The sequence below is a fragment of the Electrona antarctica genome (assembly GCF_951216825.1).
Source record: "Electrona antarctica genome assembly, chromosome: 12".
Taxonomy (NCBI): Eukaryota; Metazoa; Chordata; class Actinopteri; order Myctophiformes; family Myctophidae; genus Electrona; species Electrona antarctica.
The window spans coordinates 34,347,049-34,374,834 of record NC_136793.1 but is presented as its reverse complement, the minus strand read 5'-3'; the positions used below and the strand labels follow the sequence as shown (position 1 = coordinate 34,374,834).

Below are 27,786 nucleotides of genomic sequence, written 5' to 3'. Positions count from 1 at the left end.
TGACTAGACATATATAAACACAATGGACACAAGGAAGTGATAGGCACTCACTTCTGCTCATTATAGGAAAATTACAAAGAGATGCATAGGAGAATAAGGAGAGATGATCAGATGAAGCAGCCTGACTCCGGACATCTCCATTGCAGGCGCACGGTGCACGCTGCTCTATACCAAACTAATTTGGCATACGGCTTACGGGTGCTTTTAAACTCCACTATGCGCCTTCCCAAATGTGTGTGACCAAAATAGCAATTTAGGGGAAAGCGTGCCAACACGCCTATGACCACACCTCTAGGCGCAAATACCGGTGTCGGCATAATAGATAGCGGGTGACGCTGGACCAAAATACCATTTAGGGACAGAGCAAGCTCCTATACTCGTAATTTTCGGGCAGCGGCTGACTTGTGGGCCGCGTCGCAGGTAGCGGCAGCGACGAAAATGGAGCTATTACTGTACATTCTACTCTCTTCACTGTTCAGATAACATGAGAATGTTAGATTTACCACAATGAGCCTGCTTGTTCTTGCTGTCTAAAAAGGGAGTTTATGTCTTTGAAGTACAGTACATTTTGCGCTCTTTTATTATTTATAGAAATTGCTTTTTGGTACTTCCTGAAAATTGTCTGATTAAATAATAAAAAAATAAATTAAAATGGGCTGTTTTGTTCTCTCCAACTGTATACATACACACACTACATATACCATACTTGTAAGTAGGTTGTTTCTGCATACACTCCTGTACATGTACAGTATGTTAGGAGTAGAACGTGAGGACACTCTGATGGTTGCCTCTGACCAGTAGCATTGGAGGCAGGTCCTTTGATAGTGTTTCCAACCAACACATGTAGAGGGCGCTAGACACAGTTCCCTTCCTGGCCAATGGCATACTCCTTTATGGGGGTAGACAGACAGACAGACAGACAGACAGACAGAGCAGAAGATACAAAAATATACAGTGAGTCATAGTGATATCTTTCTTTACTTGACTTCTTATAGTATTTAAATTTTTTGATAAAGTTGAAAGCAAGAGCCTTACATAACGATGAGTTTGGCAGTGGCGGAATGTTCCTTCAACAGCTCATTCAGTCTGATCTGACGATTGGACTGAAGATTCCCAAGGAGGATCATGTGTAAAGAGACAGTTTTAGTGGTCAACCAGAAACAATGGTTGGTTGCAAATTGCAATGGACATTTTTTTACCAGTAGCTTTAAAAGCACTGGTCTATGAATACCCATGAAAACTTCGACATGTTAGTCATACTGACGCGTAGTTCTGTAGTTCTGATTGGCTGCCTTTCTACGCAACCCATAGAGGGAACCACACACTTTTAATGCCATAGTCGAAAAGGTCGATTTCGAGCGGCGCCGCCGCCATGATGCCTCAGCGCAGCAAAGCAGAGCACACCGGAGCACACCCGCTGATTTAACAGTAACACATTTGGACCCCCACGCAGACTACCCCACCTCCGCAGGTGCGGCGGTGGACCCGCTGATCCGCGGACCCCCGCAATTTTGACACATGAGAGATGTTCTTTGTACCTGCCAAGCCAATACAACCGACAGCTGTACGTGAGGTGCGACATATAATGGCTTGGAGAATGTGCTACCTGAGAGTGCACAACAAATACAACCAAATGGACCCATAACAGTCCTTTTGTATTTCCATCAGAGTTTATTGTTATAAAAGGGTCCTTTGGTTCCATTTGTAGTAGGCTAAGGCTACACTGTCAGTTACAGAGTCACCTCGACAGATCCTGTTGTTGTTAATTACCTGTGGCTGCCTTATATCTCCAGAATTGTGCTATGAAATGTAAATATCTGTCTGTCTGTATTTATGTGTGTGGAAACAAGTTAACACGTGCCGCCTCCTGACACCTTTCTTTAATGTATCCCGTTGGCACTGACACCTAATTACGCCTTTATTATTTTATTATAAAGTTATTTTTATAATTGATCTAATCCATGACATGCACAACAGATTTTAATTGGCTTGTATTTGTCACAATGGCCAAAAATGGCACAACTTCTAGACTTTGGTGTCAACCAGGTGGCACTGAATGAGTTTAACTGATAATTGATCAGTTCTTGTTTAATTCTCTACAGTTTGGATGGATGAAAAACATTCAAAGTACATCCACAGTTCCACACTGCACATTTGGAACAAACTAAGCTAACAAACAAACAAACAAACAAAACTCAAAAGCACCTTAAACTAGCAGTTCAAAGCCTGATCTGAGAGCTAGCAAAAGTGCCTGATCTGAGAGCTAGCAAAAGTGAAGTGGATTGACTGTTCTGTAGTAGCTGTAGTGAAATATTTAAGGGACCAAGAAGTCACAAAGTGACTTTGGTCACTTATTGTTTTTTTGTGTTTTTTTTCTTCTCCTTCCGCCAAAAATAGGTGGCCGGTTTTCGTGAAACGCGGGAATCTGGTAGAGGGCCATGCCAAACAGTAACTATGCGAAGCCCATGACCATTGGCCAAAGGGTGGCGCTATAGCACTGAATTGAAAATGCAAACTTTGAACGTGCATAGCTCATGAACCGTTTGACCGTTGGCAATGACACTTTGATACACATATGTGTCTCCTCATGCCGAACAACTTTCGTGTTCTGACTTTTGACCTCTGTCCTTCAGATCACCCGCCATTTTGAATTATATGAAAAACAGTTAAAATGTATCTCCTCCCAGGATCTTTGATCAAAATGCACAAAAACGTCTACACGTGAACTTTGGACCTAAGTTTTTATGAGCCAATGAAAATTGCTGTTTTGTGAAAATTCTTCTTCTGCCCCTAATACATGCAGCGTCATATGCTTATGACATTTTACGGTATGGTAGAGGGTCATGCCAAATAGCACTGAAACCAGTCTTACTCCAATTGGCCAAAGGGGGGCGCTATAGCAATTTTTTTAAAATGAAACCTTTGAACAGGCATTACTCATTTGGCCAAAATTCACGGCACTTGTTTCCACATGTTCCTTGACTCATGGGGAACACATCTGTCACTTTGAAAAGAATGCTTATATCTGATTTTCTGCCTGGTTTTTTGAGCAATTTGCGTGAAACGTTCTACACACAATGTATGGACCATTATCTGAAATTCCAGTTGAAGAGAAGTTTGTACGTGAAAACATGAACATCGAACCTACTGTAGAAATGGATAATGACATGCCCAAAATGAGGACACACATACTTCTTACCCAAACACTGAATGATGTTACTGTTTAAAATGTAGTAACTGATTGTCTCCGTGTAGCTCAGTCATTAGAGCTCTTGCCTTCGGACCACAAGGTTGTGTGTTCAAATTCCGGTACTGACAACTCAGCTCGTCAGTCTTATTTGTGCATATTGTTCTTATTGCGTATTGTCTTCTTTCTTGGCCCGCCTTATCGCTGCTTGCAGCTATATTTTGTAATTATTTTCCATTCTGTTCTTGATATTAGTTATATTTACCATATTTTATTTTATCATTCTTATTTTTATTTATGTTGAAATACACCTCTGTGGGAGATGGCAAGCCATGGAAACTGTGAACCAAACTTTAAGCCAGATTTCTAATCCATCACACAACATTGTTGCATGCTGAGTATACAGAAGTCTACAAGCTCATAGATCTTGTAGATCTGCTATTATTTTCTTGTCATGTGACACCATTGTACGATTGAGTATTATTTAAGCCAATGAAGCAAAGATATAGCAGAATGTTTTACCTTAGCTTTGTACAATTCCAACTCATTGTCAGTGATCCTCCATGGCTCCATGGCTTTCAGTCTCTCTGCTGCTTCCTGCTCCATATCATCCTCCTTCAGCCTGTATGGCTCAATCAGCTCCTTAAAGGTCAGTTTACTGGAGACATGATGTAGAACATCATTGCACTGAACTAATAAAGCATGTTTGGTGAGTACTAGGGATGTACCAATGAGACATTTTGGCCGATATCGATATCCAATATAATTAATTGCTCTTACGGCCGATAAATGATATAACAAATGTTGATATGATCTTATTCTGTAATAAATAATTATAATAATTTTGTCCATTCTGAAAAATGGTTATAAACACTGAATTTGAAAAAAGCAATGCCTCTTTATTCCAAATTGAAATGTTGGCCCATATCCCAACATAAATGGCTTGAATGTAGTATTTTTATTTAAAAATGTTGCGAATTGTTGACTCTTTTGAAAGCTTCCCCAGAAAACACTGATAGAATTTGCAGCCTTCATCATAACAAAAGGCTTTTTAAGGCTTTTTTTTAATTTATTTTTCAACATAATTATTATAAAATAAAATGCTAAAACCGATACCGATTGTTACCGATACCGATATTGCATTTTAAGGCCGATAACGGCCAATACCGATGTGATGGCCCATCCCTAGTGAGTACTTAACTTAGCAATATTTACAAGTGGCTCTCCACCAACATGGTGGAGTACTAACTCTAACATTATGTCCCATGACGTGGTTGGGATTAGATATAGCCTTTCCTCAACCCTTTAATGACCCGGAGCAGCTGAGTGGTCTGGCCGAGCAACACACTGATGAAGTGGAGAAACAAGAGTGAATTTTGCTGTATTTGACTAGAATCTGGGCATGTCCATAATCTAGTTAAATAAACTAAAATTCTGTCTGCTCTTAGCATTACCGATTGCTCGGTCACATTATCTTAGGTAGCCCATTGCATGGCAATGATGGATATTTTCTAGATTTAAAATCTAAACAAAGATTCTGGCAAGCCCGTCTTTTGGTTAAATACTTTTCTGGGGATATTTTGTCTAGTTTAGTTTAGTTTAGTTTATTTGTCTCGGTCATGGTTTATCCCAGCAGTATTACATACAGAAAAAAGGATTGACATGATACAATTGACCGAAAAGGAAAGGGCTGAAGCCGAAGTTTATTATGCCCACCTTTTTGAGATTGAAGTAATCTCATAGACAGGACGCATATTGACCGATTTAACATTCAATCAAGAATTCTTGGCAAGCCTGTATCTTGGTTGAATAATTGTCGGGGGATATTGTGCCGGGCACATGATATTGAATACTCTTCTGCCTTTTCATGTATTTTTGTATTATTGCTTGACGCCTGTATTAGCTTCAGTGTTGAATAAAACACTCTTTCTACGAGAGGATTAGTTTATTTCTTCATATGGACCTTCGGGTCTGATCTTATCACCGGACAAGTTGGTGAGTGAAAGATTATGCAACAGTTTTTACTAAAATAGAATGGAGCATTTTACAGTGTGTTTTCCTGTACTGAGAGGCTTGTAGTTTCACAGTTAAATGTATAGAGTGTGTAGGTCTTTGCTGAAACTATCGAGTGTACCCAAAAACAATAATATTAATGTAGTCCTGAGTGTAATGCATAATGCTTACATCAAATCCATAACATACATTGTATTTTCCTACTGGCAGATGGTAGTGCCTCATTACTACACATATCCATCAGATTTTTGCATTGTTAACTTGAAAATGTGTTATTTTTGGCAAGCGAAACAAATGTGCCATAGAGTATAAATAAACATGTACTTGTGTTTCTTGGGTTTGGTGTTGATGTCTCCCAGAACGTTGATGTCGGAATAGTCGATCCTGAAGCGGCTCAGCAGATAGGCCATCCTAGTTAAACAGAGAAATATAATGAATAGACTGTCAACCAAAGTGTCACACATCTGTTCATATTAAGGTATTTAAATAACCAAAACCCTTGTCAGGAATTAATAAAAAATGACAGTTGAACAATTATTATTATTCATTATTGTATACTATGAAAGCGCCACTACTGTAGGCTACTTTACGTTATAGAGTAAATTTAACCAACATCAATTTTGGTGGGACAGTTCAATCAGCCTAGGGGTTACTACTTAAAATTTGAGAACCTTCTGTACCTTCAATATTTGTTATAAATATTTACTTAATATTTATTAAACACATCTTTTGGGGCATCTGTCAGCCCATATGACCTTGACAACCTGTTCTTCTCTATTCAGTACCCCTGGTTGTACAGTACAACATTCAAGATTATTGATCATAGTAAGACCGAAAGAGTTCATAACCATGAAACTGGTGGTAACTCACGTGCGACGGTCATGATCAATTCGGTTGATCTTTCCACCAACGAACACACGGATCCTGCAGTCACCCCACTTCTTCTTATTGGTCAGCAGGTATGGAATTAGAAGTGTCAGGCCTAGAACATTCCAGTGAGAAAATGTTATGTCTCCCCGCGACCCAAACTAGTGGAAATAGCAGATCTACAAGCTCACAACGTGTCGCACCACGCTGTGAGCTTGTAGATAAGGCTACAAGCATTTGTTTGTTGTCATGATTTTTCTTTGATTTTTTTTTTATATTGGTTTGGGCTTTTTCTGCCTGGTCTTTTTCTGTACGGTGACAGGAAAAGGGGAGAGAGATGGGGGGGTGACACGCGGCAAAGGTTGTCGGGATCGGGAGTCGAACCCGCGACACGCCGTCAGGCTGGCTTGGCAGCCTAGTTGCCCGGACCGCTACACTAGCCACCCGGGCCTTTTCTTTGATTTCTTCATGAAATTACTGGAAAATAAATAATTGAATTTGTTTTTGAAAATGATTTTTTTTTGGGAAATGTTTTTCGAAAAGGTTTTGAATAATAATTGAAAACAAAATGTAGGAAACAACAACTAAGGGGACCCATAACAATGTGATCGTGACCCACAAATGGGTCATGACTCATGGCCCACTGTTTGGAAACGGTGTGCTACAGTATGTACTGTAGATGCCATGTATTCAGCAAGGGATAATATACAGTATGCAGCAGTACCCCTTCAAAACAAAAGAAAAATACAGTTGTGAAATTTTTGACACATGCTTCAGTTTTTACCTCCGTCATCAAACAGCCACCAGACATCGATGGTGCCTTTTCCCTGTCTCTTTTTAAACTGCTGGCTGCTCTCTAACATGCGCTGGTCTGTCAGACTCAGCGGGGACTTGATCTCTGTTGGAGACAAACCATGAACTGTAGTTAGTTTAACGATATACTCAACTGCACTCGTCTGCAGCTTGTGCCTGCGATCACAGCGGTAATATAAGACCAATGTATAGGTAAGTAAAAGCATGTGTATTCTGATTACTTTTGAGCTTGTAGATCTGCAATTTTTGCCACGACAGTAATATGCAATGTGGCCCAATCTAGTGAATGTGGAACTATTGTGGCCCTCTCCATCGTCAAAGTTGCCCACCCCTGCCCTATATTTTCCTGTTTAGTTTCTCGCACCTTTCATTATCAGCGGGCTGCTTTGGTTGCTTGTGTTTTTCAAGAGACAGGAATCGGTGTCTGACTCCTTAGGTAGGTTAACAGTCACCACCACCTCCTGCGCTGGCTTCTCATGGGACAACAATAGCTCCTCTGAAGAAACAGGCATAAAGAGAGAGAGAGAGAGAGAGAGAGAGAGAGAGAGAGAGAGAGAGAGAGAGAGAGAGAGAGAGAGAGAGAGAGAGAGAGAGAGAGAGAGAGAGAGAGAGAGAGAGAGAGAGAGAGAGAGAGAGACATTGACTTAAACAGAATATTTAGTTCACCATATAATTTTGTTTGCAGAAAAAATAATAATATAATAAAAATAATAATAGGTCTGGGATTTAAATATCTCACATATACACAGTGGTGGAAAAATACACATTTTTACTTAAGTAAAAGTATCAATGCTACAGTCAATCTACAGTAGAAATACAGGTATGTCATTCAAATGTACTTGAGTAAAAGTACAAAGGTATTGGTATGAAAATTTACTAAAAGTACCAAAAGTAGAAATTACTCATTATGCAGAATGTACCATTTCACAATTTTTCAATTGTATACAAATCAGTTGAAAATAGCAGATCTCCAAGCTGACAATGCATCACATTGCGATGCATTAGTAGAGTAGTAGTAGAGTAGTAAAATGTCCAGTCAGTTCTATGGGGAATGTGTACCTGGTCCCTGGATATGAGAGATGTCGAGTCCCTCCTGTAGCCTGAGAATGACCACTCCAAACTGCAGGTCAAATGCATCACTGGAACACACACACATTAAAGACAAGTCAAAAATGATTTCTATTCCACATCGTCCTCTATATGTGTTTCATCTTGAAAGAAAGCTTAGGAAATACACACTGCGATGCCTATTTCAAACATACATACATAATGTGAGTTCCCAGTAAATAAATTGCTCACTAAAGTATTATCCAAGAGATTAGACACCAACATCATTCAACCCAATCTTCAGTTTTACACCAATGTCAGGCATGAGATGTGATTAGACACTTAAGATTGTGTGTTTACATACGGTTTATTAAAATGGAATAGATGTTGTTTTGTATGGTGTTAATATATATCTCTTGACTACACATATATATATATTATAGTATATCATATCCTTACTGTATACAGTTGACATAAATCTCTACGTCTCTCATCTCTCCATCGCTCCAGTTGTTTTTAAAGCCCATCACCAGGGTGTTAGGCTTCAGACGACCCAGACCTGATGCCTGGGGGAACACCGCATCAGCTTCATATTAACTGTTACTTATAGCAAAAGATCATATTCTTAACAGCATACTAACCGATCACATCCTTAACTCTTAACAAATGAGAACAGCACTGATTGAAGAGATGAGAGTTACCTGTAAGAGGACCTGAGCTCCGTGCCTCAGGTTGTCTGAGAAGACCGGAGTATAGAAAGCTTTGATGCCTTTCTTATGGAGCCAGCGCTGACAGCGAGCATGGTCCTGAGCCAACTCCTTAAAGTTGGGCCTACGGGACACCTGAGAAACGGTACCAACAAGATGACTTACGGTATCTGAAACATACACCTATAAACTCGGCTATAGCCCATGTACTGCGTGCGTGTGTGAATGAGCAAATACGTACAGTCCTGATGTGGCCACAGACCATGAGAGCAATGTTCTTGGTGAAGGAGTGAACAAGGTGAAGCAGCGCAGGGCGGGAGTTAGGATAGCCTGTCATCACCAAACACTGGGGTCTAAAAGACAGTGACGAAAAGATAGAGACAAATAGTTATTATCACAATCTGTGGGCGCACTGTGAGGCAGTGGCTCAGGAGATAAAGCAGCCGCTTGGGAACGGAAGGTTCCTGGTTCGATCCTCAGTTACACCTGGGTTGGTGTCGGAGTGTCCTTGAGACACTTAACTCCTAACTAATCCTGATGCGTAGGCTGGTGCCTTGCATGGTTTCCTCCACCATGGTGAATGTAATGCACATTTTAAAGGCGCTATATAAATGTGTAGCATGACAGGATAGGAACCCTTTGGTTAGATAAACAATTATGTTAGTTTTAGTTTTTTTTTCATGTCATTATGTTATGTTGTTCCACTCAGATACTGACAGGAATTGGCTGGGTGAGAAAACATAATAAAACTTGGGAGCCAGAATTGGAGAGAACCATACCTGAAGTTTTTAATATGGTCCTCTACTCCAGTGAGGTGCAGACAGTGGGTCAGAGCCTGGTTATAGATCAGAGCTTGAGTAGATGAACCCCAGTTCACATCTGTGATACAAAAAAACAATACAATAACACATTTCAATTCAATATGATGGATAATCCCAATTCACATGTGCACTATGCTACAGACTCTGGGTTAGACAGAACAGAAATAGAATATAAGTAGAAGGACACACAACAGGTAGCAAAGACATAATTTTGCTCTGCAAAATGATGTTTGCTACCTATTTGCTGGTATGTAGAAAATTGTGAGTTATAGGAGGATCTTGTAGGAGAGTGCGTGCGTGCGTGCGTGCGTGCGTGCGTGCGTGCGTGCGTGCGTGCGTGCGTGCGGGCGGGGCACTCTGAATGTGGAGAGGTGTTTACCAGGTTTCTTGTAGCCGACATAGATGTACAGAGCCAGGACAATGAGCATGGTGACCAGAGCTGCCCACCAGGTAATCACAAACATCACCACACAGCACAGGACCGCCCCGGCCAATGACACCCACTTGTTGTAATACTTGAAGCTAGGTCGCCACCCTGTGGTGAAAGAACAGTAGTCAACATGCAGTTCAGTGGGGGACAGTAACAAAGTGCATTTACTGTGTACAGTACAGTACTCAAATCTGTTGAGTGTCTGTACTTGACCTTTTGAGTGGTGCAACCACTCCAAGGAACAGCTTTGTCCTATGTCCCAACCTATGTGACTATGTCCCTGTGTCCCGATGTTTAGAGTACCAATAGGGGGTGCTGTTGCACCACTCGCTTCAGACTGGTCTGATTTTTTTTTTAACCCACGATTTTTTCACCCAGTGTCAATTATCTAATGTAATCCTGGGTGCTACACTTCCTCTCCCAACCTGGGGGGCAGCGGACTGACCTCATGCTGCCTTCTATGCATGAGGAGTCTAAGCTACGCGCTTATTCCGACCAGCTCCTTTCCCTTCCATCAGGCGCCCCGGCTGGCCAGGGGGAGGTAGTTTACTGCATGTTTTTTATGAGGGGACATGGGGAGATGCAAACTCCACACAGAAGGGCGCTTTCGCCAACCCCACCTCGGGTATGGGCACTGATGACACGGAGGAGAAAACACGCCCACAGCGTCCCCAGCGTGAATCGAACCCAGGACCTTCTAGCTGTGAGGTGACAGCACTACCGACTGTGCCACCGTGCCCCCCTGTCTGTACTTTACTTGATACTTCAAAGACAAATATTGTACTGTTGACTCCAGTACATATCTAGGAGGGTGGAAAAGTACATTATGGATTGACCACTTAAACGCAATATACTATATACTGTAGTCAAGTGAAAGTCACTAGTTGTGTAGTTTGTAGATCTGCTATCTTCTGTAGTATTGTTTTTTTATTTCCACAAAATCGTTGTAATTTGGGGTGAAATGACTACATATTGATATTAATACAGCAAATTCTTATTTTTTTAAAAGCATGCATTTGTGAATAATAGCAAAGCAAATACTCCAGTACATTAACTCGAGTACAAATCTGACAAAGCAACTTTTACTTGTAGTTGGGTAATACTTGAACAAGAGTATCTACGCACAATCGCACATTTTGACTCAAGTACTGTGGTTGAGTACTTTGTCCATAACTGACTTCTACTGTGGCCACCACTCTATTTTGCAGTATATATGGTACTAATGGTCATAGATACCAGGTAGAAATGTGTGCACTGTACCTGGGGAGTTTGCCAGAGAGGCGTGGAACACAGAGAAGTTGATGAGAGCATACGAGGCCAGGAAGAAGTTAGAGATGATAGGAGCAATGATGTTCAAATCCCCTGACAGAAAGAAAAAACATACAGTACTTTTTCACAGTAAAACAAACATTATTCAACAACAACTGTCACATTTGTGTGTGGACAGAGAAGGCTATGTACCTACCAATCAGAATAAAGGCGAGGCCAATCGCGAAGGTCAGGACGTAACCTCGGAGAGGCTCATTGTTTTTACCATAACCCTTTGCAAACATGCCCAGTCCAGGGTAGATGTTGTCCTTACACAGAGCCTAGAATGACAGCAGCATTCATTTATTCAATTTGCTATGTTAAACAAGGCCATAAAAACGTGAGTTTGACTGTTGGCAAAATATATTTTCAAAATAATGATTTTAGAGAAAAATAATAACAATGAAACAAATGCAGCTATAGGTGTTCTACCTGGAAGACTTTGGGAGCGCTGACCAGAGAGGCCAGGGCAGAGGAGAGAGTAGCTGAGAAGATCCCTGCTGTGATGAGGGGACCAAACCCCGATACCAGACTCATTACCTGGTCAAATAGACACATACAATACAATGCACATACAATACAACACATGCACAAAGATGCATACCAGGCAGAGTTAATAGCAACGGAGTTTAGCAGGCGTTTTAGCAAGCATCGTGCAGGGAAATGTCATGTACAAGCACACACACTTGCATGCATGTGTGCATAGATTGTGTACATACTGTATAGACATGCACACATGGCCATGAATAGAAAGACAGCAAGTTAGGAAGACAAAGTAGACATCCTTCTGTAAACCATGCAACCATGTCTATAAGAGGACACTGAGCCAGTCAGTAAATGTATGTTGACTACTTTATGATTATGTTACCACAAAATTGACTGAAATAAACTAAACTAAATACTCAGTGGTGGTGGACAAAGTACTTGAATAATCTCAGTACTTGAGTTAAAGTATATACTCCTGTTCAAAGATTTATCCACTACAAGTGAAAGTTGCTTAATTGGCTGAGGCAGAGGCTGGAAATTGCACAGGTGAGGGGATTTAGGCTGATTAGGCCCACTGGCAGAGCCTGACCAGAGCCTTTTGTGGTGGTTCTGGAGAACCGTGGGTCCGACCGACTCGAGTCCGGGCACTGCACTCCTGCGGGGGTGTGTAACGCGTGTGTCGAATATGAAGTTGGTGGGGCAAACGGTTCTCGAGTTACGTGCATTACAATCGTGCACAGACACACACACACACACACACAGAGACGTGGCACATTTATAGTAGGACTAGACCTGTACGTCGCAGTCGGCCACCGGCCTACTTGGGAACGATGCAACTTGGGAACCTAATGATATACGTTGTCATAGCACCCGTCAGCCGGTGTCCCACATGGAGAACTGTGTATGTGCCTGTGTGCCTGTGTGTGTGTGAAGACTGCAAACTGAAAAGTGTATTTGGCAATAGCCTCGGTCCCAGGCTTACTTTTCTGCGAAAAGAAGAGCCTGGTCACAACGTAAGGCAAAGAAGCTATCGGCGGACGTATCCTCCGGAACATCCATCAGATGTATTTCCCCCGGATACGATATTTTCCCGACCAATCACAACACTTGTTTCATTCGCGGAGAATGTGAACTGATTTGTAAAGCATCAACGTAATTTCCTTGTTTTGGTGGGGACTAGTAAACACAGCCGCACCGCGTGACGTAGTTATCTTACACGCAACACTTCCGCCACTTCCGCTGATAGTCTTTTCAGCGTAGGTCTTGCCCAGGGTGATTTGGCAATCAATTCGGCCCACTGGCAGAGCCTGATTGGTTGAGCCTCAATTAGCTGAGGCAGAGGCTGGAAATTGCACAGGTGAAAGGAGTTGGCCTCATTAGGCCCACTGGCAGAGCCTGGCCCAGGTGAAAGGAGTTGGCCTCATTAGGCCCACTGGCAGAGCCTGAACAGAGCCTTTTGTGGTGGTTCTGGAGAACCGTGGGTCCGACCGGCTCGATACCGGGCACTGCACTCCCTGTGGGGGTGTGGAATGCGTGTGTTGAATTTGAAATTGGTGGGGCAAACGGTTCTCGAGTTACGTGCATTACAACCGTACACGCACGCACACACACACACACACACGCAGAGATGTGGCGCATTATATAGTAGATATTACAAAGTAGACATTTTCTTTTTAAATCAATGCATTGCTGTATTGGGGAAAAAATAATAGTGAAAATAGCAGATCTACAAGCTCACACAGTATTTGCGGTTCATTCTGAACTTAAGTGGTTAATTCATCATGTTTCCCTTAATATTTGTCTTTGAAATGTAGTGTGAAAAGTGTCCAAAATGAATACTTTGTTACTGTCCATCATTTTTCATACTTGAAAACACCAGTAATACTTTACTAATATTAACCAGCAGAATTATTAAAGTAACAGCAGTTACAGAATTGTTTTTATTTTGTTTTTGTATTGTTTTATTCCAAATGCAAATTAAACATAATCGAGAAGATAGTAAAGTGGTCGCAGCAAGTCCACATACCATTATGTTGATGATAAGTTGTTACTAGAACAGTCTGACTCTGCTGGAACATGTTAGAGGATGGGAAGTGCATTAGTGCTAAAAACACAACATGATTTTATTATTATTAGGACATTTGCATTTTAGCCATTGAGCACATTCTTATTCACACATTTCACAGTATACCCTTGAATATCTGTCAGAAATGTTAAAAAGAACAAGTTGTTTTGTTTTGAAGGATCTTTTGACTGAAGAAATGTTAAAACAAGGATGTTGGACGAATACCGGTAGTTTTGTATTGCCTCAATAAATAGATGTTTATCTCAATGTCAAACTACCACTGTGTCCTTGCTTTGAAATCCCAGGTCATTTAAACTCTGCTAAACATTTATACAGTATATGATTCTGTTTATTTCGTTTTTTCCTGTGATCACCAAAACAATGTTTGAACTTCCCGTTGTGTGTGTGTGTGTGTGTGTGTGTGTGTGTGTGTGTGTGTGTGTGTGTGTGTGTGTGTGTGCGCGTGCGTGCGTGCATGCGTGCGCTGTGCATGCTTGTCAATGCTGCCATTCATTCCTGGCTCCAGCCAGCGAGAACCTTGTGACTCCAAACAACAGGCTATTATCTCTTTGTTTGGGAATAGCTCATACACACGCACTCAGTCATATGCACGCGTGTGTGTGCGCGCGCACATACATGTACTAATATACTGTACATACATTGCAGGGGTTGACACTAACTGCTGTGTGATTGCCCAAGGCAAGTAAAATATAACCATATAATCTAAGATATGTTCATAAAAACGATAAAACGTCCACAAGGCTCTTTCTCATCACTTTCTCTCTCTCTCCGGCTCTGACACGCAAACACATGCATCAGCTGAGCAATGTGACCGGGCGAGCAAGACAAAGTGATTAAAGGACATTTGTTTCAAATCAGACTACCCACATCTGCCGTGGTCGTGTCCCGACCCAGCCGTGTGTGTCTCTGGCTTGGCTCTCTGTCAGTGTGTCTTGTCTTGTCTGTCTGTCTGTCTGTCTGTCTGTCTGTCTGGTGCAGCTGAGACATTCTGAGGTGTTGTTTACACTCCTAGTTAATTTGATTGTTTCAGGCTAGTCTCTAAGTGACAGGCGATGCTTGCAAGACAGTTTAGCGTGATTCACTCAGACAATATTAATAAAACAACAAACTCTGACATTTTCCTTCCTTGAAGATTAAGCCTCCTTTTCTCTGTGCATTCTACTCCTATAAATGTACACGCTTTATTTACACACTATTTACAGCTTAGTGAATGAGGCCCATTGTTCCTTAAGTCAACTCTAGCTTACTTAGCACTTAGGCAAAGGTGTAGGAAGTTATATTACTGTAGTCCTACCTGGAAGTCATTAATCAGTCCGTACTGGCAGCCTCCCTCCTTGCAGATGGAGAAGTCATATCCCAGAGTGCAGGCAGCGTCAGTACAGTTCACCGTGTCAGTCACGGTGTCATTATGGTCCCCTGTGGCATCTCGCACGATACAGGCACCTATACGGGGAGAGAACACAGACATAACACACACACATGTAAACACATGCATGCACGCACGCATGCGCACATACAGTGCACACACACACACACACACACACTTGATTCTTATTTTTTTTGCATTCTTAAGCCAATTCATCTGACTACGCATAAGTCATATACCGGTATATCCTACTATGAGCGAATAGGGGAAGGGAATCAACATCACGTGATTATTTGTTTGACCCCGCAAAAACTTGGATGTGTGACTCAAAGAATTATGATTATTGGCAGAATTTGGCGGTCCCGTTTTTATTTTTCATCGGTAGTTGTTGCACCTGCACTACAATACTTCACCATATGTTGCACTATGACGAAAGGAAAAAAATACAATACACGCCCCGAAATACCCGTATGTGTGTCTCAAATAATTATTTGATGACCGGCGGAAATATGCTAATGTAATGGTAGGAGACTCCGTCTGTCATCAAATTATTGGCTTAGGAATGCTACAAAATTGTGTACAGCGGTGTGCTGAATACCAGCGTTTTCATCCAGAGGGACAAAGCTCAAAAGTAAGTGGGGTTATGAGGTCTTCAATGTTGTGGACAAACATTATTTTTCAAAGGTGAATATTTTGTGGCTACATAGTTGACATACTGTAAAAGTGAGTTTTGAGTAAGGTGTAAACAAAGTATTTACCAGTAGACAGAGCGACAGCCACATACGTCACACCAGTCACAAGAATGGCCAGCAGGGTTCCTTTGGGGATAGCTAACTGTGGGTCCTGCATGGTGAAGATCACAATACAATCATTATCCTCCTTTAGGGATAGCTAACTGTGGGTCCTGCAGGTGAAGATCACAATACAATCATTATCCTCATTGATTGATTGAATACTTTATTTAGACAGAAATGTAAACGGCACAAGATACAGTCAGACATTTAGGCTAAACGGATAACACAAAAAATGTCCTGGTTCCAATCAATCAATCAATCAATCAATTGTGTGTGTGCGAGTGCGTATGGCCATAAGCGTTTGTCCAGTCTAGTATCAGGGTCAGTTCCCCCTCAAAATAGGGCTTAAGAGCATCTGTGACCCCTAAATAAATGCTCCTTTTTTGTTTTGAACTTACAGTGAGATCTCCAGAGATGTTTGCTCCAGCCAAGATCCCAGTGGCTGCAGGAAAGAAAATGGCGAACACAGAAAAAAAGGACTCGTCATCCCTGAAGTCTGGACCCACGTTCTCTAGAAAGATGGCCACTAGAGAGGAGATGATACAGATACAGGAGATAAGATCACACAAAAGTAATTCAACTCTACAATGTAGGCCCTCTGTAGCTCATTGCATACACCATGGCACTGATACCATCATTCTGCAAGTGTCACAGTTATAAAATAAAGTAGCCTATAAATTAGGCTTAACCCTGTCAAGGCTTCTATTCCTGATGTAGCTCAGTCGGTAGAGAGAATGGCTCTTAATAATAATAATAATAATAATGAATTGCATTTTTATAGCGCTTTTCCAAGTGCTCAAAGCGCTTTACAATGGTTCATTCATTCATACATTGGGAGGTGAAGCGGCGAACAGTCGACGCCAGCGTCCTCACTTCCCACTCACTTGTGTTGCAGAGTTCAATGGGCCGACCATGGATCTGATGTGATGGTTATGGCCCTGATTTTCCTGTCCCAGACAAAATGTTGAGATCTGGGACACAATGCTAAGTCAGAACTAGTCACTTTGAGCCATCCTAGACACTCAAGCATGTTTGAAATTATCTGCACCAAATCTGGAATGTCGATGAACAATAGCCAATGAGAGCACCAGGAGATATGAGGCAGAAATGGCTTTGAAGAACTTGGCACCTCTCCACGTATTGTGTGCACACTCCTTGTTCCTTGTGACCAATAATGATATGCTGATTCCAGTGGTGCCTGACAGCAAACAAACACCTTCAGTCAATCATCACACAATATATTAGTTGTTCTGTTTGATAGATAACACATGACAAGTTGAGGAAACCAGCAGTTGGAATGCTGTGCATTCATTTGTAAAATTGTGTTTTACATTTTTATTTTGTTACGTGAGAAAATATTAATTTTCTCATTTTTAAAAACCTAACTAGGGACAAGAGTTCAAAAGTAGTGGTAACACTATTTTCAGCACATCAGCACCATGTTCTGACAGTAGAACTGTAACTAAATAATATTTAGTTAGATTTTAACATATTATGTTAAAGGTAGCTAAGTGATATTTCTTTATTAAAATAAGTGTTACACTCCTGGGTTAAATACGCTACAAGGGCTTAACACAGGCGGCTGAACCTGAGTTTCCCGAGATAATTGATTGAGTCTTTCCCTGCTAAACACGACCTTCCCGAGTTTTGTTTTATTGAGACTGCAGGGCGCTTTTGATAACTTATGAGACATTTACATTTTCCGCGGGTTCTTTGTGACATGTCACACGTTTGGAATACATGACCGGAACAAAACAACTCTCCCTGTGGCTATAGGGGCCAGTGGAAATTCCCCATACAATGGATTCCTATGGGACGATGCAGCACGATACGATTGCCGGATGGATAATTTTCTGACACTAGGACAGTCGTGTGTGCTATTTTAAGGCACCCGTGCGTGGAATGGAACGACGTACAATATTGGGTGATTCTTCAAAGGTTAGTGAAAAACACCAGCAGTCAAAGGTTAAATATTAATTAATTACACAGTCAATGTGTTTTAATATGAAAAAGCCAGACTGACTGTTGTAGCCAAAAAAGCCCTTCTGTTCTTTGGATTCCATGGGCATGAACGTTCCTATGAAGTAGTTGGCGATGGCTGCCAGCAGAATCACCAACAGCACAATCTGAGCCTGAGAATCAGAGAGAGAGAGTCACAACACACTTAATCCATTCAGCGTTTGCAAAAATAATACCGGTATCTTACCAGGAATTACTGTCTGTCTGTAACTACAGTAGTTCTGTGCCAAACAGTCACTGATGCCAAGTCAATTGAATTGAAAATGGAGGACCCTGATGTAAACAAGTCATGATTCATCCTCAAAGTAGCAGTTGTTGTATTGACTTGTGCTTACAGTATGTAGAATGTACCCATTCTACATACTGTGAAATAAAAAAGTAAATCAATCAAGTCACAGTCTATTCCCAATGGCTAGTCTATTTGATCAATTGTTAATTTTCAACCCCTGTTTGTGTGTGAATGTTTTTTCCCATTTCTTACCAAAAACACCTCAGATCACACCAAGATCTGCTATTTAAAAAAAAAAAAAAAAAAACATTTTGAACTTCTACATCAAAGTATTGATACTTTACTTAAGTAAAATGTGAGTGCAATCAAACATTGGTACCTTGGCCTCCCACTCCATTCCAGCCACAGAGACCCCCAGCAGCAGTATGATAGTCAGGACACCAACGATACGGATGTCATTCGTCTCATCAAACATCAACGCATCCACATCCTGAGACAAACCAGACACCTCGTCAACACATATCAACAATATCGTACTGCTCAGAAAAACGGATCAGTATTTCTCATGGTGGACAGACCGCTGGAGAGATGTAAAAACACTTTTGATGAGTGACTATGTGGAAAATGTGGAATATTTCTGAAACGCAAATCCTGTACCTGGCACAAAGTATTTCCCAATGGGGGTCTGCGGCCAATTACATTAATTAATCTGGAGGTCCTTGACATGAAAAGGATTGAGAACCAATGTATCAAATGACCTAAAATTGTACTGAAGGTTAGTGAAACATCATCAAACAGAGTAATGCTTACTTACATTTAGCAGCTCCACAACAGTCTCAGCAAAGCCGACCACATACATGGCAACAGCCACGGCGTTGGCGAAGGCAAAGATTAGTCCGATAGAGCCTCCAAACTCTGGCCCCAGGCTCCTGGAGATCAGGTAGTAAGCACCACCTGGGGAACACAACAGTTTAAAAAAAATAATAATAAAAAATAATATTATATAAAATAAATAAATAAATAAATATATATATATATACTATATAACTATATAGTATAGTACTATATAACTATATATATATATATATATATACACACACACACACACAGTATATCATTGTAAACTCATTGACCTTGTATCAGATTTAGAATTGAAACATTTCTCTCCTAACAGAGAACTAGCATTAACTAGCATTTGAAAAGGTTTTCTGACTAACTAAGGTTTAATGACTAATATCACAACATTAAAATAATAAACCATGGTTCTCCGTGGGACTCTTCTCTAAATGTGTGACATGTTTATAATGAACTCATAGTTTACAGATGCACCACTTAGGCTACTGCTTTATCTCACCTCCACGTACAAAGCCATTGGTTGCAATAGCCGAGGTAGACAGGCCGGTTATGGTGGTTACCACAGTAGCCATCAAAATGATCCCAATCGTCAACACTGTTGAACAGAAAATAAATCATCAGTGTATGCACTCCATAAACAGATATATCAACAACAACATAACATACATCAGAGTGTTATTTGGACTGTAGTCTGTGAGCAGATCAGTCAGTGTATTTGTTAGAAAGGCCCTGGGCCTGGACTATAATTTATTCATAGTTTGAGGACATGTAATACACCTCAGGCCACTGGGTGGAGATTTGTATGCTAAAGACAGCATAGAGAAGTGCAGTCAGCATGTTCAGAGACTCAAGTGCCTATCTTAGCCAGCTAGCTTCAGTAGTTTTTATTTTATTTATTTTTTCCATTATGTTCCTTGTTGTTCTGAAGGTTGAGTTCATGACTAAAGTGAGTATCAAGATTATTAAGACTGCATGAAGTATTATTATATATGGCATAACTGTGTTTCATGCTCCAACTATGTGTCATGTGTTTGTTTATTGTCCTAAGCTTCAGTATGGTTTGATAATTAGCTATATGGTGATGTTTATTGTTTCCTTTAGAAACCAACAAATACAAAACAAATGCAATGACATTTACCTGCCTTTGTTAATAAAACACACCAAAGTGGATCTCGACTCCTGTACTTTTACCAGTACCCCTGAGGCGAAGCAAGCAGAATCCAAACCCATCAGCAAACTAGATTGCTCATGGACACCTTGGAAGGACATACTGCATAGCTGGTGTAGGAATCAAACCTACAGGTATGACCCATTAGAATGTTGAACGGTCACCCTCTCTCTCCAAGATTTTGTAACCCATTTTTCACTCATGCTCAATATTCCTCCAATGCATGAGGAGTGAAGGTAACAAGACAACTCACCCCTTTTGCCACTTTTGGTGAGTTGTCAAGACAACTCACCCCGAAAGTCCGGACAACTCACCAGGGGTGAGATGTCTTCACTTTCGGGGGTGAGATGTCTTCACTTTCGGCCACTTTCGCGGTGAGTTGTCTTCACTTTCGGGGTGAGTTGTCTGACTGAATATGTAGCCTTTGAGCTCTTTTATATACTTTACTGAACTAATGGTGACATAGTTCCTATTGGATATTGAAGTAGTCTATTTTCAGAACTTTACAACAACAACAATTTCTACAATAATATATAAGTATAATTAAGTCAAGGCATGATAGCACAGTCACAATATAGGCTACAGATGTAAATATATTTATGACACAGTAAAATGTCGAAAATGAGTGCTATTGTATGTCAAGGTCAAATTCATACATTTAATAAACCTTACAAATACAAACATTATTGTTTGTAGGCTACCCAGTAGCCTACCCATATGATTAGATGAATGTGCAACATTGTTTCCATCTTCCAAGCATATTCCTGCCAAAATGGAGATCTTAAATTGTTGAAAATGTCTTTAAACCTCTGATTCCCCTCATTTCCTTGTATAATCTGAATGATTTATCCCATTTATCCTATATATAATCTAGATTCATTCAACCTTATCTTCCTGAATTAAAGTGTGTGTGTGTGTGTGTGGCTGAATGGTTATATAAGGTCACTTGTAATTTCTCACATGCTAATGTATAACTAGCAGTAGCCATATCATCATCGTTGTTGGGGGGGGGGGGGGGGGTCAATATTGCTTTGCTATTCAGATGTAATTCAGTCAGTATAAGTAGGCCTATTAGAACTGTGATTGATTGATCATGCGTCCGTTGGGAGTGCAGTCTAATTAGCAACTTTGAAGCGCAAACATTATCCACAAACGACCCCCCCCCCCCCCTCAATGCTGCATAGAGAGAGAGACGCTCTACTCCTTACTTACAAGTGTTTCACCGGATTTTACTGTTAAATAAATAAATAATTAGCCGTGACTGCGCACGTCTGTAGGAACCGATAGTTAGATCCGAAATTGCATTAGGCCTACTGTAATGGGTGCCACGGAAAGTACAGACAACTCACCCCGCAATGTCAGAAAGTGAAGACAACTCACCTGGGTGAGTTGTCTGGACTTTCGGGGTGAGCTGTCCGTACTTTCTCGCCCAACTCGCCCCAGCGGAAAGTACAGACAACTCACCCCGACATGTCAGAAAGTGAAGACAACTCACCGGGGTGTGTTGTCCTGTATTCAGGAGTGAACAGGCCACTTCTTATAACCTGACAGGGGGAGTTTCCCCAGTAGGACATAGTGGCATGGAAGGAACACGTTATTCCAACCAGTTACTTTCCCCTCCATCAGGGGCCCCAGCTGACCAAGGGGAGGCAGTATAGACTATAGAGACCAGGATTACTACATGTTTTTTTTGAGGATACCTACCCTAGAGTAGGGGACACAGGGAGAACATGCAAACTCCACACCAAAATTTGGTGTCCAAAATGCGGAAGTGCAAACGTGCGCTCAATGTTAAACCCCAGCTGCACGGGGTTTCCTCGTCATAACTCCACGGGTCCGCCTGCAGTTCCACCTCTTACCACTAGGGTGCAGTGCTTCAATGTCGGAGAGCCTCACTGGGGCCTTGGTTGGTAGTGGCAACTTATCATTTCATTGGCTGCCGTAGTCACCTAGTGGAAACTTATAATTTCATTGGCTACTGTAGTCACCTATCTTTCTGATTGGCTGCCTCGTCTCTAGGCAACCAGACACTTTTTGCCCCTCGCCGACCTCTCAGCCAATGGGATAGCATTGCATTGCAGCCAGCAAGTTGCAACAACAACCCACTAGTTATTTCACCCACAATTTTGCAGATATAATAACACAGCTGGTAATTAATAATTATGACTATGTAATCAATTCTTGTTTTCTCAATAGCTTGTAGTAATTTGACCTTGGTGAACTACTGTTTTGTTCAAGATCATTTATTTTGGTGAAATCTATTCAGTTAAAACTGTGTTGTTTTAATAGTAAGTAGCCTTGGAAGCCAACAGTTCCCGAGCCATGTGGCCTATTGCTGTAGGTGTACTACTGCACTAAAATACATGCAATGATGTTACTTTGTACATATTACAATACGTTTGGCAATGACTGACCTTTTAAAGGCAATGTATACAGGGTTTGGCAGGGGTATATTTTTAGTTCTGATATCGGTTCATGAAAATCTGGCAACCGCTGGTCTGGTAAGATGACTGTGGAGTACCTTACTTATTATGTAACTTACCCATGCCAGCCTGTCCTACAATCCATGACATTCTGATGAAGAGCATCACACCCCAGATGTTCAGCATGCAGCGGATCTTTAACACACACACACACACACACACACACACACACACACACACACACACACACACACACACTTTGAGCTAAAAAGTATATTTTTATACTTTGTGAAACTCAAATCTTTGCTTCTGGGGGTCCCTGGAACAATAGATTTTGAGATGGGGGGGGGGGGGGGGGGTGGTGTGGTGTCAATGCTTCGCAACGCTCGGCACTGCGACTCGCTCGGCTAGCGCCTCGCTCGGCGGTGCCTCACGTGGCTCAAGGCCACCAGACACGGCGCGCCTCCGTCATTGACATCAGTGACACAAAAATACCATTATCACCCGTCACAATAGAGGGTATGCGCGTGACATCATCATCAAACCAGGAAGTTATGCAGGAACGCCTACTGAGTGGCAAAAAACTACTTTCTGGCCTTGACAGCCCATACATTCAAACAGAAAAGTCCTATCTGATTGCATTAAACAACGTTAAACAATGTTAAACTCACTTTGCATGTTTTTAGAAGATATTTGTAAAATCTGCCTCGAGTCTTAATGGTTCAATCCCACTCACCAAGACACCTTTGACCCAACCGAACTTTACGCTTCCTCCTTTAGCCTCCTTGGCTGCCAGGGCCGCTGCCTCCTCTGCTGCTGTCAGCTCCTCCCCATTGGCCAAACTCTCTTCAAAAGGCTCCTAATTGAGTAAAAATTACAGTGGTGGAAGTGGTGAAGAGAGAGCAGACAATACATATATTTCATATACACAATATGTGGTCATCACTGTCACACTTTCAGGGTTCCTTCGACTGCTATTTACACCATTTTAGACCTTTTTTCGTTCTGGTTCGACAGAACTCAGGGTTAGTACCACCTCCTGAGCCGGGCCCAAATTAGGTTCTCAGAAGTGAGAACCATATCTGAATTTCTGAAACCAACCAAATTAATTCAGAATCTGTGAAATGTTTCATGGCCTCGGCGGCTGGTGTAGTCATCTGGGCACCTATAGGTTTGTAATCCTGACAGCGTTTTGTGAGTTTGATCGTCCCGATCACGATGACCTTTGCTGCGTGTCACTCCCCATCTCTCTCCCCATTTCCTGTCAGCCTATTGTAATCTAAAAAGCCCAATAAATATCTTAAAAAAATGTTTCACAGCACAGCACTGTTCACTTTATTGTTGTGGAAAAGTGCCTTTATTATGTGAGACATATTGTTTTGTTATAGCTACAGAGGTGTATGTGAGACATATTGTTTTGTTATAGCTACAGAGGTGTATGTGAGACATATTGTTTTGTTATAGCTACAGAGGTGCATCCACTCAAAAGAGTGATCTAAATAGGCCTACTTTCGACACCCTTAACTTGGTGACTTGGTAATGAAAAAGAAAGGAAAGAATATCGGAGCAGCAGGGGCAGTATTGGAGTCGCTGTATCACACTGTTCACCTATGGTCATGAAGTGTGGGTCATGACCGAAAGAATAAGGTTGCGAATACAAGCGGCCGAAATGAGTTTTCTTCGACAGGTGGCTGGCATCTCCCTTAGAGATAGGGTGAGAAGTTCAGTCACACGAGAGAGACTCGGAGTAGAGTCGCTGCTTCTTCGCCTGGAAAGGAGCCAGTTTAGGTGGTTCGGGCATCTGGTCTCCCTAGTGATGTCCTCAAGGCACGTCCCACTGGGAGGAGACCCCGGGGCAGACCAAGGCGCAGTTGGAGGAAACACATCGACTCACTGGCCTTGGAACGTCTCGGGATCCCCCAGGAGGAAGTCACTAATGTTGCTCTGAAGAGGGACATCTGGTGGAGCTGTTGCCCCCGCAACCCGACTACAGATAAGCGGTTGAAGATGGATGGAATATCTTTAATTTTGACGTGTGTGTGTGTGTGTGTGTGTGTGTGTGTGTGTGTGTGTGTGTGTGTGTGTGTGTGTGTGTGTGTGTGTGTGTGTGTGTGTGTGTGTGTGTGTGTGTGTGTGTGTGTGTGTGTGAGTGAGTGAGTGAGTGAGTGAGTTGTGCGTGTGTGCGCACATGTGTTTATTATGCACAACTTATGCTCCCATGATGTCATGCAGTCCCTTGACAGCAGTAGCCTATGGCTTCTAGGTAGGTGGGCATGAAGGAATGTGGTCAAACAACAGTGAAGGAATTGTCAAATAACTCAAAAATGACTTAAGTTATCTTATTGCACGTCATCTCTTCTTAACACATGACACCGTCACCATCAACAGTCAGGCAGGGAGAGAGGTTGTAAAGTGAATTGATCATCTCTCTCTCTCACTCTCTCTCCCTGACACACACACACACACACACACACACACACACCACAACACATGCAGTGAGCGGACACATGACAGCAACACGGGGACTGTTACGACTGTATATAGGCAATATGCTGCTACTAGGCCATACTGTGTTACCTTGTCCAGTTCGTCGTGTAGTTCAGACAGCGAGGGTCGTGCCATCTTATCCCCGGCAGCCGTTTGCCGGTAGAAGTCTATGTTGGGGATGGCGTCTATGGTGTTGTGGCCGAAGGTCCTCATGTAGTATGTGTTGGAGTGGGTGTCTGAGGCCTGCGTGTGGCCCGTACCTGTTGAATGGAGGCTCACCGAGTCGCTCTTTACATCGGGGCCTTGAGAGACGTCTGGCGGAAGGCCCAGTATGTCCATGGCGCTCCCTAAGCCGCCACCATCAAAAAAACCCACCATTCCCATTCTGAACCTAACTTTTGACTCCTCTTCCACCGCTGCAGCTGGTCCTGGGCCCGAGGAGAGTCCCGTAGTTCCATCTGTTGTGCCCGGCGCAAGTGTGGCGGTCCTCTCTGTCTCCGTGTCCGTGACCAGATCCACCTGGAAGCGGCTGCTGCCAGGCCTCAGTGCCGGCTTCTGTCCCGGAGATCCCGACATGATGATGCCGGTCAAGTTCCCGCAACTTAGGACCTATCTCTTGGGTGGTGGTCACCGTGAAATACTGATATAGTAACAAAACCACGCTCCAAATAATACCACAGAGATGAGAGATGTTGACATCGGGCGAATAAATTACTACATATAGACAGCTGAAAACTAACTTGAAATAACTATTCCAATTTACTGACGTGTGTTACTCAAAGTTACACATGCAACAACAGACCGTACCGCAGCTGTCCTTGGATAAACGGGAGATGCAAGCACGCGTGCCAAAGTTCGGTGCGTAATGGACACCACCAACCCGGCCTACCTCCTCCTCGTGCTTCTGCACCTCCCTCTCCCGGCCCTGAGAGACTGTAGTATGACAATAAACCGTTTGAGATAGACAAAAACGTCACTCTCGCCAACTCGTGGCTGGATGGAGAGAGAGAGGTGAGGAGAGAGTGAGAACGCGGTGTTGCAGGCAGCACCAACGGACCAACGTCTCCAGTGTGCGTCACCGTACACAGTTCGATCGCAGACAGGCACCCCACTGCTCTTTCTATAGTCAATGCTCCATTCAGAAAATAGGCTACGTGGGAACATAAGATATGATGACACATGCTTTAACGAATGGCTATAGGCCTACCTATTCCGTTAACGTGCAGACTATAGTGGCTGCATACGCACATTGTGGTGCAAACTACATTGACGGTGACTCTTGTTACAAATCTCATCGACTTATTGTCCTTGAGCATAAGAAGAAAACATTCTATACTATTTTCATTTAAATTTCGGTATAGGCTAAGACTGACCAATTGTGTTGATATTGTGTCAGCATTTCATTTTAAATGAATTGCCTTTGGGTTAAAAAAAAAAATGATAGGCCTATTGTAGCGGGCCCAGCATGATGACCTACAGCTGAGGACATTAAAAAATTAGATAAAGACTAAAATGACGAAGTGTTACTGAATAATGTTGAACTGGATAATAATCATAAAACACAGTAATGCTTACTTCCCACCCACATATTTAAGTCCCATTGAAGCCCATGTCTCATACAATAAGATAGAGGGGGTTTGATCTAAAACAAAGACATTTGTCATGAGCCTGTCCAACAGACTGGAGCATTCATACACAAGCTTGTTCATTGTAGGGAGGGGTAGAGGGATTGTTGTCAGGCTTGCAAACATTAGCATATGAGAACAATACACGCTTTCTCTGTTGAGGCCTTGATCTAAGAGCCACATACTAGACATCTCCCATAATATTTAACTTATCATAATAACTCAAATTAAATACTATAAATATAAAGAGAATAGTGTGACTGTGACCTACTATAGGCTATTTAGGCTACAGCATTATGGCCTAAACAGAGAAATGCCTTCTATATCAAACACTGCATGAACATCCCACTGACAGAATATAACAAATATAACCATATTGTGGTTTATTGAATGTAGCCTATAGTTGTTTTTGCAACAATGGTGAATAAATGTTTCTTTCTTTGATGCTAATGACTGTGCCAAACATTTTACATTTGAAACGTATAGCAATCATCTCTTAACAATGTGGTGTAATTAGATGGCATTAAAAACAACAAAACTATACCTCGTTGAGCAATACAGAATATACAGTAGGCCTATATATGCCTACATTTAATTCAATATACTTAAAAGGTAAGTGATAATGTTTTGTTAAGTATATTAATATTATATTATATAATATTCTGATTGCAATCATTGCTAGAATGCGTGTTGGGTCTTCCCATCTCATGCTCTTTTTATAGTGAACACTGAACAGAAAATAAGCTTTACATTTTCAGTTGGATACCATTTTGATCCAATCGGCAGAAAGAGAACTCATACTATATACACAGGATACACGATAAACAAGTGAAAGTGTAAGTGAGTGTAAGTGAACGAAATACATTAGCAGCCCAACTGCTACAATTGAAGCTGATACATTTTTTAGTTCCCTCTCCGTCTCCTGACTGGATGAAATGTTCTTGCTTACTGTAAATCGCTCTGATTAAGAGCTAATGCTAAATGCCTAAATTGTAAATTGGTTATAAAGTGCCGGAGAGATATTATCTATATGATATCATAGATTTACAAATAGA

General features: G+C 41.8%; 1 protein-coding gene across 1 annotated transcript; it reads right to left on the bottom strand.

Moving 5' to 3' along the window:
• Window positions 1-690: 690 nt before the first annotated feature.
• LOC306934515 (solute carrier family 12 member 2) lies at window positions 691-25,842 on the bottom strand. Its single transcript, XM_079517108.1, has 26 exons — window positions 25,197-25,842; window positions 23,356-23,478; window positions 22,739-22,814; window positions 19,528-19,623; window positions 18,988-19,127; window positions 18,553-18,663; window positions 17,949-18,057; window positions 16,324-16,451; window positions 15,890-15,974; window positions 15,060-15,208; window positions 11,626-11,733; window positions 11,351-11,474; window positions 11,146-11,247; window positions 9,835-9,990; window positions 9,414-9,513; window positions 8,876-8,987; window positions 8,629-8,769; window positions 8,387-8,493; window positions 7,940-8,019; window positions 7,245-7,376; window positions 6,852-6,965; window positions 6,071-6,182; window positions 5,525-5,611; window positions 3,710-3,845; window positions 1,036-1,103; window positions 691-889 (listed from the first exon to the last, which is right to left on the bottom strand). The coding sequence occupies exons 1-26, from the start codon at window positions 25,680-25,682 to the stop codon at window positions 754-756; spliced, it is 3,318 nt and encodes a 1,105-aa protein (XP_079373234.1). The 5' UTR covers window positions 25,683-25,842; the 3' UTR covers window positions 691-753.
• Window positions 25,843-27,786: the final 1,944 nt, after the last annotated feature.

Coding starts and splice junctions, on each gene's coding strand:
- LOC306934515 (XM_079517108.1), bottom strand. CDS start 25,682: ATGTCGGGATCTCCGGGACAGAAGCCGGCACTGAGGCCTGGCAGCAGC. Junction 8,770..8,875: donor TCTGTGGCCACATCAGGACT/GTACGTATTTGC, acceptor ACCGTTTCTCAG/GTGTCCCGTAGGCCCAACTT. Junction 8,020..8,386: donor ATTTATGTCAACTGTATACA/GTAAGGATATGA, acceptor TGTGTGTTCCAG/TGATGCATTTGACCTGCAGT.